General features: G+C 36.8%; 1 protein-coding gene across 3 annotated transcripts in view; it reads left to right on the forward strand.

Annotated features, from left to right (window-relative positions):
* The window catches only part of CUNH2orf76 (chromosome unknown C2orf76 homolog), a 99,148-nt gene extending 86,395 nt beyond the window's left edge, over positions 1-12,753 (forward strand). For all 3 annotated transcript variants that reach the window (XM_053668852.1, XM_053668853.1, XM_053668854.1), the window contains 2 exons: positions 5,271-5,352; positions 12,584-12,753. In XM_053668852.1, coding sequence (XP_053524827.1) covers positions 5,271-5,352; positions 12,584-12,660 — 159 coding nt within the window. In that variant the 3' untranslated portion in view covers positions 12,661-12,753. The remainder of the gene's footprint in view (positions 1-5,270; positions 5,353-12,583) is intronic.
* Positions 12,754-13,419: the final 666 nt, after the last annotated feature.

The following is a 13,419-nucleotide window of genomic DNA, read 5'->3' on the forward strand; positions in this document are numbered from 1 at the left end:
TATAATAATTAAAACAGTGTGGTGCTGTTATATGAACTGTTAGTTTCATAGCATAAAATTGAAATTCCAACAATGGACCAAATATATATGGGAAGTTAGTTTAGAGAAAATATGGCATTTCAAATCTATGGAGGATTTAGTAAATGTTATTGGGACAACTGTGCAGACATCTAGAAAATGGTTAAGTTTAATCCAAATCCTTTTCTTTATACTGAAATAAATACCCATTGGGTTAATGGCTTAAATGGAAAATGAAGCCCGTACATGTGGACAGAGATGAAACAGATGGAACAGGAGTGGGTGATTTGTCCCAGCTGGGTGATGGGTGCATGGAGGGTTCATTGTACTGTTCTCTACATTGCATGTTTGATATTTCTCCTAATTAAAAATTTAAAGAATTAAATTAATTAAAATACTTGAAGTAAACATGGAATTTTAAAAGTAATTTTTGAGTGAAGGTCTTTCTAAGTAAGATAGAATACCCAAAAACCATAAGAAGAATTTTATTTTATTAATTATTTACTCAAAAACCATTCAGCGCTTCTATTTAGAAATGCTACAGAAAAATCAAAGAACAAAGGGAAACTGAGGGAAAATTTTCTGACTTATGGAAAAGGCCTAATTTTTTTAGTATATAATGGTACTAAATATAATATGTATATTTAGTATATAATGATTTTCTACAATCCTATTTAAAAATTATCCTACAAGTTAATTAAAAAGCAGAAAATATTCAGACTTTACCCATAATAAAATAAATACAAATGAAAACTACATTTAATTTATATCTATTAAGTTGGCAAAGATCAGAAGGTTTTGATAATATAATGTGTCAGCAAGGATGTGGTAGTGTTCATGTAAATTGGTACAATTGTCTGGAGAGTAACTTAACAAATTAAAGTTTGTCAAAATAAAAATTTTCAAAATAAAAGTTTCCAGTACTCTCTGACCGAACATTTCTACTTCCAGGATTTATCTTACAGATAAAATGTGTACATACATGCACAGGGATATTTATTGCAGGTTTGTTTGTGGTAACAAGAGATTGCTAACCTAAATGCCATCAATGGGGACTTTGTGTGTGTCTGTGTGTTTCTTCAATGGAATGTGCTGCAGTCTTGATAAATTATGAGGTAGCTCTTAAACGGATTTTGAAATGTTTTAAGCTATATTTTAGGGGAAAAAAGTAAAGTGTGAGAACACATCATGTGATATGCTAGTATTTACTTGACATTTACATGCACATACATCTATGCCTACATGTACACACATGCAAGACAGTCTCTGTGCGGCACACAGGAATTAGTACCAGTTCTGTGGAGAAGTGCCATGGAGCTGGTGGATAGGGGAGACTTATTTTCACTCTGTCCATATATGCTTAGAGAATTGTATGTATTATGAGTATGTGTTACCTATTCTAAAATGGCTTTTTAATAAAGTTTTTTTTCTTTTTTTGATCTGTGTGTTCTGGAGGTCAAGCCTCTGTGCTCTCTTGTGAGGGAGGTTGTGGCCTGTGGAGCCTGGCTTCTAGCTTTTCTTTGGCTGCTGAGAGGCCTTCTGTCGATGCTGCCTCTCAGCCACCTTCTAGAAATAGAATATGTTGCTGCCCAGCTGCATTCTGGCTGACAAGTGATACTGTTTATACAACTAGTGGTCACCTCTGTATGCTTTTTAGGGGCAGATGTCAACTCAAAATTTTCTCCTATATTTAGGACTTTAAATTGGATTTGTAAATATTATTGGAGACCAGACTCATCCACCACCACCCCAAGTCACACAGAGAAATGTGACAGTTAATATGACTTGGGATCAAGTGTTTATTTCATTTTATTTTTTAATTTATTTTAAAAATTTAATTATTGTTCAAGTACAGTTTTCTGTCTTTTACTCCCATCCCAGCCCACCTCCCCAGTGCTCCCCACCTCCCTCCCATTTCCACCCCTGTTAGTTTTTGTCCATGTGTTCTTTATACTTGTTCCTGTGAATCCTTCCCCTTTTCCCCTGAAATTCCCTCCCCTCTCCCCTCTGGTCCCTGTGAGCCTGTTCTGTATTTCAGGGTCTTTTGCTATATTTTGCTTGCTTGTTTGTTTTGTTGTTTAGGTTCCTGTTAAAGGTAAGATCATATGGTATTTGTTTTTCAATGCCTGGCTTATTTCACTCAGCATAATGCTTTCCACTTCCATCCATGCTGTTGCAAAGGGTAGGAGCTCCTTCTTTCTTTCTGCTGCATAGAATTCCATTGTGTAAATGTACCATAGTTTTTGAATCCATTCATTTACCGATGGGCACCTAGGTTGTTTCCAACACTTGGCTATTGTAAATTGTGCTGCTATGGTGTGTATAGGTTCTTTTGGATTGGTGTTTCAGGGTTCCAAGAATATAATCCTAGCAGTGGAATTGCTTGGTCAAAAGGCAGATCCATTTTTATTTTTCTGAGAAAATTCCATACTGTTTTCCATAGTGGTTGTACCAGTTTGAAATCCCACCAACAGCGAACTAGGGTCCCCTTTTCCCCACAACCTCTCCAACATTTACTGTTTTTTGCTTTGTTTATGATAGCCATTCTGACCAGTGTAAAGTGGTATCTCATTGTGGTATTAATTTGCATCTCTCTGATAGCTAGCGATATTGAGCATCTTTTCATGTGTCTCTGGATCCTCAGTATGTCCTCCTTGGAGGGGATCAAGTGTTTAATTAGCTAAGGTTTAATTATCTCGATAGCTTTGGCCATCAAGGTAAACTTGTATCTCTCAGAAGTCAAACGTGTCAGAGCTCAGACCTTGGTTCCATGGCTGACCAGCCATGTACTCTCGGCCTGTTTCTCAGCCTTTCTGATTTGTCCTGGAATAATGTGAGAATGAGATGATGGTGATGATGATGATGATGATGATGATGATGATGATGCCGGCGGAAGTAGCGGCAACAAGAAAACACTTAAGAGCTAACAGAGTTCCTTTTTAAAATATAGTTTATTGATTATGCTATTATAGTTGTCCCATTTTTTCTCCCCTGTATTCCCCTCCCCTCTGCACTGAGCCCCCCAACATTCCCCCCTCCTTTTAGTTCATGTCCATGGGTCATACATATAAGTTCTTTGGCTTCTCCATTTCCTATACTATTCTTAACCTCCCCCTATTTTGTACCTACCATTTATGCATCTTATTCCCTGCACCTTTTCCCCCATTCTCCTCCACCTCCCCACTGATGACCCTTTATGTGATCTCCATTTCTGTGATTCTGTTCCTGTTGTAGTTGTTTGCTTAGTTTGTTTTTATTTATTTATTTGGTTCAATTGTTGATAGTTTTGTGTTTGTTGTCATTTTACTGTTCATAGTTTTGATCCTCTTCTTTTTCTTAGATAAGTCCCTTTAACATTTTGTATAATAAGGGCTTGGTGATGATGAACTCCTTGAATTTGACTTTATCTGAGAAGCACTTGATCTGCCCTTCCATTCTAAAGAAAGCTTTGCTGGATACAGCAATATTGGATGTAGGTCCTTGCCTTTCATGACTTGGAATACTTCTTTCCAGCCCCTTCTTGGCTGCAAGGTCTCTTTTGAGAAATCAGCTGAGAGTTATGGGAACTCCTTTGTAGGTAACTGTCTCCTTTTCTCTTGCTGTTTTTAAGATTCTCTCCTTCTCTTTTATCTTGGCTAATGTAATTATGATGCACCTTGGTGTGTTCCTTTTTGGGTCCACCTTCTTTGGGACTCTCTGAGCTTCCTGGACTTCCTGGAAGTCTATTTCCTTCGCCAGATTGGGGAAGTTCTCCGCCTTCATTATTTTTTCAAAAAAGTTTTCAGTTTCTTGCTCTTCCTCTTCTTCTTCTGGCATCCCTATGATTTGGATATCGAAATGTTTAAAGTTGAACCTGGAGGTTCCTAAACCTCTCCTCATTTGGGGGTTTGTTTTTGAATTCTTGTTTCTTCATTCTGTTCTGGTTGAATGTTTATTTCTACCTTCTCCAAATGTTGATTTGAGTTCCGTTTTCCTTCCCATCACTGTTGGTTCCCTATACATTTTCCTTTATTTCACTTTTCATTGCTTTCACTTTTTCCTCTATTTTGTATTTGTACTCAATAATTTCTGTGAGCATCCTGATTACCAGTGTTTTGAAGTGTGCATCTGATAGGTTGGCTATCTCTTCATTGCTTAGTTGTATTTTTTTGGAGCTTTGACCTGTTTTTTCATTTGGGCAATATTTCTTTGTCTTGGTGCACCTGTCGTGTTGTAAGGGGTGGAGCCTTAGGTGGTCACCAGAGCCGTGCAGCCCACTTCCACCATTGTGGTACTGTATATTGGGGAGGGTTCTGAAAGGGAACAGTGCCACTTGCTCAGCTCTTGGCTGGCTTTCAGTTACTTCCCTTGCTTCCCACAAGCAAATGGGCTTCTCTGATACTGATTCCTGGGTATGTGGGCTTGTGTATATTCTAGGATCCTGTGGGTCTCTCCAACAAACTGTCCTGTGAGGCTGGGAGTTTATTCTGCCACCGCAATCCCTGCAGATTTTTACAGCCAGAGTTTTTGAGGCTCTATTTCCCCATGCTGGAACCCTGGGTTTTGCAGTCTGTCTTGCTCTCCAGTTGTTCCACACTAGTTTATCTGCATGCAAATGTGGGACTGCCACGTCCACCAGTTGTTGCCTCAGCACTCAGCCTCTCTGCCCCAGCTGCCCATCTCTGCCCCTCCTACCAGTCTGGATGAATGTTTCTGCTTTAATTCTTTGGTTGTCAGACTTTCATACAGTTGGGTTTTCTGGCAGTTGTGGCTGTTTTTTGTTTTTAAATTTTTTTGTTTTCCTTCTTTTGATTGTGCGAGGAGGCAAAATATATCTACCTCCACCTCCATCTTCGCCAGACATTCCCAGAGTTCTTGCTATGTGACTGATACTTCATCTCATTTCATCCTCACCACAAAGCAATAGAGAAGATGTATTCTTTTCCCCATTTTTTTTACAGATAAGGAAACTGGTCTAAGAGAGGCTATGTAGTTTGTTGAGAGCATACATCTGGACATTGGTGGAGCCTGAATTTTAACCCAGCTTGAGCTCCAAAGCTCTGTGCTACAGCACTGTCCCCCTAGTGCTTTTCACAGTGTGTGTGCTTTGTAAATACTCACTATCTGTTCACTTCTCTCCTTACAATGATGTGAGTAGAATATGGCTTGATTATTGCTATGACCTGAAGTAACACTTCTGTGTCTCTGAGAAATCTTACCAAATATGAAGCACGTAGAAGTACTGATAAAGTGCAGATTTTCTTTCTTTCTAGACAAATGAAATTGTGATGAGTTTGGAAGATGACGACAGACTCTTATTGAAAGAAGACAGTACTCTGAAAGCAGCTGGAATTGGTAAGAACAAGTGCTGTGCAATGCCCACAAGGTGCTGGGCTGTGTGGGATCGCCTGTCTGATTAGATTTGGATAACTCACCACAAATTAAATGCTACCCTTGGTGCCCTTCACACTCCCTGATAATTATTCAGAGGAGAAGGACAGGGATGATATACATTCAGACCATTTGACTGAGGGCAGTGGTTATCTGCTCTCTAAATGTTCTGAATGCAGATAGTTCTTTTTGGAAGGTATGCTCAGAATTCTACTGAGGGTTATTTTAAGTAATTGAGAGGTTATTACTCAATAACCTGCTTACTCTTATCAGCATCATTTGAACTGATGGTTTGAGAGACCCAGTAGAACTGATGTGGAATGATGAAGTGAGATGTTGTTTGTAGAATATGCAGCATGGTTTCTGATACTTGTCAGAGTCACTCAGGGCCAACCAAGCCATGGGATTTCAAATAGGAGACTAGTGTGGAAAGTTGAAAAATGGACTGATTTAGCATTTCACCCTGACAAAGGCATGTAGTTCTAGTTTAAAGAATACTATGTTACATATTTTGTGACCATTAGAGGTCACTCTAATTCTACTGATATCTACACTTAAAGATTATTTGGCCACAGGAGTGAAGATTTTAAGAGGTGTGAGCTGGTGAAGGAAGGCATTGTACCTCTGACAGAGCTTTGTGTTCAGTGACTCTAAAGAAGCATCATGAGTCACACTTCATAATTATTTATATGCACTGGTTGAGGAGCACTCTTAGTGAGGTCCAGTGAGGAAGACTTACATTTTTTTTGACAGGTGTTGAGTTATTTTAGTCATAAATGTCACTTATTCACTTTTGAGTGTTACATGTGGCTAAAGTGAGTTCCCAATGCATCTTACAATTTAAATAGGATTTTTAAATAGCATGTTATGAAATCTTAGACTTGTTTTCGATGTCTACAGTATTTCCTAGATTAATGTCTTTCCATGTTCTGAATATACAAGAATGACCATATATATATAAGATTGATTGCTATTATTTGAAAAAAACAATTTTTTACTTTAGCATTTATTTCTTCAAATGCTATTATGTTATTATAGCAGGTGGCACCTGTATTATAGAGGCAGATGGCCCCTAAGAGCATAAAGCTATAAAGAATGTAGCAGACTAGTATTGATGTAGGAATTGACAGATCTGTGGATAAGACTGGAAAATTCAAAAACAAACTAAAACAAGTAAGATTTTACAGGTTGATCAATTTTTGGCAACTCACATAAGTGGGGAAATAATAAATTAGCCAGAATATGATGTCAGGCTCATTGTCAAAGCATTTGGGAAAATAAAATTAAAAATTTTTATCTCAGTCTTTATTCCATAATAAATTCTAGATGGATTAAGTGTTATAATATAAAGTTAAAGATGTAGCCCAATAGTTTTATAATCTTGGGGAGCGGAAGAGTTCTCTAAATATAACCATGAAGTCAGAGCCCCATGAAGGGCTTCCGTGAAGTGGGGAGAAATGAAAGAGTTGACCATATTTAAAAACAATATGAACAGAGTCAAAGGAGAAGCAATAAACTATGACAAAGTATTTGTACCATAATGATTCTGTTGTATGTAGTATGCTGTAGTATACCAGTCTAGTGGCCAGGAATTAGAGCCTGGAGCCAGAGTGCTTGTGTTCACCACCTGATCTGCCACTTACTGTTTGAGTGACCTTGGACCAGCAATAATTATGACTTGCAGACATGAAGAATGTGGCAATGTTGGGAAATGGATACTCTTCCAAACTGTTGTTGGGAGTGTGCATTACCTGTAACTTTCTGTTGGTCAGTTTGACCAATAAGACTGCCTCAGACTTAAAGTGCTGTCATGTCTGTCACCAAGCCAACAGAAGCTGCTTCCTCAAGCTCTCTAACTCCTGCGCGGTGGTGATGTATCTTTAGAGAGGTGACAGTGTCTTCTCTCACCTTCCCTGTGTGTGAATCACTGATGTACAACTTTAGTTATTGACTGGAAATACAATACATTGTGTGATACCTTTATTGTTTAAAAATGTATATATTGACAGGTCTGTATGTGTATATGGAAAAAAGATCATTTGACAACATTATAGAAATGGTTTCTCTGGGAGGTGGTATTGCTAAACATTGATTTTTTTCTTTCTTCTCCATATTACTTAATTCTTATAAATTAAATTTTTATATAGTTTACATATACATTAAATATATTACTTGTAAAGAATAAAGTCCTAAAATTGGAGAAAATTGATCTGAATGAAGGCTCTGCATTTTACTTGCTTTGTGACCTCTCGGTAAGCCATTCAACCTCTCCAAACTTAGATTTCTATGAAACAAAACAAATAATTAATCTGACTTGAGAGGGCTGTCTGAGGGATGAGTAGAAGAATGAAAGCATCTGGAGGAATGCATGTAAAGGCCCTCAAACATACTTTATTTAAAAACCTTTTTGGAGAAGGCAATTGGAAAATGTTTTGAATAAATTTAAATATTGAGTTGTTGCTTTGTTATTGATTTCAAATTTCTGTACTTAACCACTTGTAAAGGTGAGAATCAAATCCATCTTTTTTGTCTTTCTTGTTTCCAGGTGATAGGCCTTTGTTCAGAATCAGACACCTTTCATGAGTTCTCCACTAGTTTCAGGGCCGTACAAGAGCTTCCATTGCCCTCCTGCCTGGCAAGCCTGCAACCCTGGTGGGGGCAGCTTCAGTCAGTGCCCAGACAGTTCGCTCTTCTGCACAGTCCTCTCTGTCGCCTAGAGCAGGGTTGGTGTACCCTGGAGAACAAGCCACACTTTCACAGAGGAAGGAGGTCTCTGGGGAGCTACAGGAAATTCTGAGTGGGAGTAGAGTTGTAAAGATGGTCCTTGAATTGTGTGATTTTTCCCAGGGAATTTGCCCTCCCTTGGTGCCATGTCTGGTTGGGTTTTTAAGAGGTTTGAGAGAAAAATTCCAATTCATCACTCTCCCTTGTTACCACTTGATCTTGCTGTGGAACTGTCACTCTGCTATCAGTGCCAGTTGCCATGGGAATAATGCCACTGTAACAAATTTATCATTATGACTTTTCTGCAGCATTCATGAAAGGAAAAAGAAAGACTGTGAAGGGGAAAGTTAAGGGAACAAACTTGTTTGAAGATTTCTTTTATCACAGAGAAATTCTCCAGTTCCTACTCTGGCCTTTAATCTGCATTGCAGATCCCAATTGTATATTCTGGCTGACTACGGAGGAAGTTTTTGTTTGTGGACTTAGTGCTAAAATGCATAAGTAAAAAGATTTGCTTTGTGGAAGGAAGAAGAAGGCTTTACCTAGAATTGTTACTTAGAATTTACAGAATTTTACCCTGTTTTTTAACAGTTGTAATTTTATGGATTAATTCCCCTAAGTAATAAATTTGCCTGTAAGGTTTTTCTGGTGATATTTTACCTTTTGTTTTGCTATATTCTACAACTATTATATCTTTTGAATCCTCTCTGGTTTAGAAAAGAAATTGTGTCAGGGAAACTCTTTTAAAGCAGGTTGTGTTTTATTGGAAAATTTTAAAGCAAGACATAATGGGCCATACCGTAAGTGCTGATCTGGGGGAAGAGTTCATGTCAAGCCAGATCCTGTAATAATTCCAAAACTCTCTTGTGCTTTGGTTTCATTTTGTGTGTCACTGCTGTCGTCTGCCCACAGCCAGAGCCCTTTGTGCCTGGCACCTTTGGTTGTCTCCTGCATATAGCAAACAATGTAGGGTGCCTTGCCTCCCATATCTCTATCAGGATCATGTTTGATTTGTATTTCCAGCATGTTAAGGTGGCTGTTCTTAACATCCACATCATAACAGCCATAGCCTGGGACTCAGTAAAGGAGGCAGTAGGTTCAGGGAATAAAATTGGGGATTGCAGAGCAGAGGCCATTGTGAGCCTCCGATAGATTATTCTCTGTTTTTAACCCTCCCCTCGCCATTGTGGAAACCACAGGCACAGGTTCTGTCTGTCAAAGGTCAGATTTGTTTCACTATTTGTTTGCTGCAAACCGGAGTTTGAAATCTCTGTCAGCTGATCTAAAATGGACACTTGGAGCAAATATGAAACAAAAAACCATGGTAGTTGGGAACCTCGTTGCTAGATTGTTGGCCTTCGGTGACAATTTACAAATGTAACTCCTCTGCCAGCAGTTTTGAAATATGTGTAGATTAGGCTTTTATGAAAATTGGAAGGGTGGGATATATTCCTGGAGCAGGAGAGAGGGTGAACTTTGTCTTTTGGGTCTTAGATGTTGCAGAAACCACACCCACCTCTTCCTGCATATTTTTTTTTTGCCAGTAATCTGTAGTTATTTTCACATTACAATCTGCCCTGATCATTAATGGTCCGTACCACAAAGTCAGTGTAGATGTGTCTATCTTTTCTCAGACAGCAGTGCCTGTGCCTCACACTACTCCACTGCTGATAGTATGAGGCTCAGTCTTGGAAACTAGGCAGTGAACCCTGGTCATTTGACCAGTCTATTGAGGTGCTATTTGAGTTTTAAGTATATTGCATTTAATTTTCCTTGAGATTTTACATTTAAAATTGGTTTTTCATATTTTATTTAAAACCATTATTATTTCTTGTTAAATGTGTATGTGTGTGTGTCTGACCTGTTTGGAAACATAAAATTGATTTCATAGCCAAAGTTTGAATGTTCTGCCTTGTGTTCATGCCATTAAACTTGAAAGTCAGAATTAAAATGATCCACAAGTGTATGTGGAGGGCTCTTGCTTCATTTCATTTGATAGTAAGACAAAGGGATGGACTGGCAGCCTGTTTATTGGATTTTTAGATTGTGTGTTCATTGCAGATTCACACGCTAAGGCGCCGAGTGCACTGCTGCCTGCAGCGCTTTTAATTTAGAGTCAGGTGCCCTGGGGGCCAGCGTGAGGCAGACTTCCTGAGGTGCTTTCCCAGCCATTTTAAATAGAATTTGGGAAGCAAGAATTTAAGGGAAAATGGTGGAAAGGGTGATTATGTAGAATTTTGAAAGTCTTTTGTAGTTCATTTTTACTTTAATGGACAACTAAATTTGCAATATAAGTACATGAAATTATTCTCTCATTTTCAACAGAGTTTTACAGGTTTTTAAAAACATTATATTCTATTTCTGTTTGAGGATATTTCTAAAGCTTAAAATCCTTTTTCTACTTTTGAAAATTCATAGTAACTTTTAATTTGTGTTGTTTTTGAATTTACTAGGGATAAAATTTTTATCAACCTGAAATATTTTAGTTTAATTCACTTATCAATCTAGTTTTCCTGAAAAAAAAAAAAAAAGCATTCATCTGAAAGTAAAATGTTTATCTTAGATGATCTTATTTTGCGCCTGTATTGTGAGAGATGGCATAAATACTTTATATGAATAATGAATTGATCTATAAGGTAATTAGACCTACGAGAACCTACTGTCAAAACAAAAATGCTTTGTCTGTCCCTCCTTTATATAGCTTATTCTGAACCTATTAGAACTGTACTGAACAGCTGTATGATATATCAGTTTCTCAAAAGGGGTACAGACAAATGTGAACTACAGTAAGGGAATGTTGTGATTACAGTTAGCGTATGTTGAGTGAAGTGCTGTGTGAGCAAAGCACTATGTAAAGTTCTGTGTATAAATAGCATGTCATAGATAAAACCTTGTGTTGCGATGGTTAAGAACAGGGTGCTTTTGCTCATTCTCCATTAGAAGGATGGTTAGAATTACTTGCAAATTATATAAGTCTACTTTTGGGTTTGCTTCCCTTCAAAAAGTAAACTTCAGGAGAGCTTTATTATATAAAGGATAGATCTCAATATCTTATCTTTGAATATTGGATTTTTTGAAGCCTCTTTTCAACATTTCACTAATTCCAAGTGTGGAGCCTCTTACTCATTCTTTTAAATGCTTTTTTGGGGGGTACAGTTTAACTAAATGTACCCCTCCCCATTGATTTCCAGTTTTTCTCTGTTATATCCTCCCCCTTGCTCTCCAAGGCTCACTGTGATGAGAGTTTGCAATCTGATTTTCATCAAGATTGATCTTCATGTAGTGTTTAATGGACTGGTCTCTGGGTGACTTTATTTTCTTTCAACATTTCTGTAATGAGAATGGGTAATTTACAATTGAGATACATTCATATTCTTAAAACCAGTGAAAACATTTTAAATGAAATATCATGCTAAGTTTTTTATTTTCTTCTCCTGTGGCAAAGTCTAATAATTAGATGAGAGTTGTAAACCAGGTGTTAATCCTTGGCGTCCCTTCTTATTATCCTATTTATTTGGCTTGAAGAGTTTTACTTCTCTGATTTTTGAGGATATGTTAATTGAGTGATCAGTATTCATTACAAATAATCTTGTCTGTTTTATACATTCTGAAGGCGCTTTTGCTCTTTTTGTAAAAGCTAAGCAGACTTTATTAACTTCTGATTTAATTTAAAAAACGAATGTGAAACTTGTTGGCACAACACCTTAAAGAATTGCATGTTTAATAATTGGAAGGCTTTTTCCATCAGCTTTGTCTCCAGTCTGAATTAATAATGTTGCTGACTTATTGTTTTAGAAGACAGAGTCCTTGACCTGCTAGGTTGAAAGAATTGTGACTTCTCTGAACCCTTGTGGGTCCTTTAGCTGTGCTATATCCCCTGTGAATAATTAGAGGTATTTGAAGGTATTACGGTAGAAGCCAATTTGTGTCTTTCACTTTGCATATTGTTGAAGCCTTATGAATTAATCATAAGCAGGCAAAAAATTAACTTCTTCAGACACATATTTTGATGGGTCATGAGGGAGAATGTAAAGTGATCTGTAAAATATTCTACTGATCCTCTGAGTATTAAATTATTATACCTACAGGCTAATTTCAGAGGAAAAAAGAGTTCCTCCTTCAGTAATTGAGTAGCAAATTTTAAAAAAATACACAAAGGTTTGTTATTTTCTAGGACTCTTAAGAGGACTATAAATGAGCAAATTTATGGTTTCCTGAAAGCCAGATTCTTAATTCTTGTTTTTAATTTTTTTGTGTGTATTTTTCTTTTAACATTAAATTATTTGAATTCTAGATTCTTATAACTTCAATTTATACTTCTTGTTGATTTGGTGAAATGTGAAGCCAAAGAAAGAACTCATCTTTCTCACTTTAAGTATCTACAGCACTGAATCAAAGTAATGTGTGTTTCTTATACTTGTTTTAAATCCAGTTTCATATTAAAATAATTTTCAATTTTTCTTTTTTTCAGCCAATGAAACTGAAATTGCATTCTTCTGTGAAGAAGATTATAAGAACTACAAAGCTAATCCCCTTTCATCCTGGTGAAAACCTCATGGGGGCTTCCTTTTTGCATACCTATATTAAGCTCTTTATTCCACTAGTGAGTTTTGAAATTGAGAAATAAACTTTAAAAATTAATCCCAGGCTCTGCTATTTGAGTTAAAAATCTGTGCTGTTTTCTCTCTGCAGGTCTCATTTTTCTTTCTTTTTTTTTTTGTTGTAAAATAATATATTTATTTGACAGAAAAATTTTGGGTTTTTTATAGTGAAATAGTTTTTCAAAAAATCATCATGAAATATTGGTCTTTAGTCATAATGTGTTAGGGGTTATTTTGGTGACCTGCATGTTAGGTTCTTTAAAAAAAGAGTATAAGACTAAAGTGATTCTGTTTATTTTGTATTTTGTTCATAGTTTCTAATTAGAACCACTGTTACTGTCTTTGGCTAGGAGAGATTATAAGTGCTTATGATCTTATAGCTAAGTCTGATTATTATGCTTATCAGTGCCATCTTTTCGCTGATGGTGATATACACCACCATTCATGAAATTGAATTGTGTATATTTTAGGAAGGTTTTCTGATGTAAGAGGATTTCTTCTTTTCTTTTAGTATTTCAGCCTACACAAATAACATTGCTGAAATTTTTTTTAATCGAAATTCTGTTTTCTGACTTATGAAGCAAACTCTAATGGACCAAACAAATCAAACTAATTTGTTTGGAGAGAGAGAAAGCAACAGGATATTTGGACTTCATTGAGAACAAGTCTAAGTCATGGAAGACACTTTCTTCCAAAATGATACTGA

This window comes from Artibeus jamaicensis, unplaced genomic scaffold (assembly GCF_021234435.1).
Source record: "Artibeus jamaicensis isolate MK-2021 breed Jamaican fruit bat unplaced genomic scaffold, CSHL_Jam_final contig_513, whole genome shotgun sequence".
Lineage (NCBI taxonomy): Eukaryota > Metazoa > Chordata > Mammalia > Chiroptera > Phyllostomidae > Artibeus > Artibeus jamaicensis.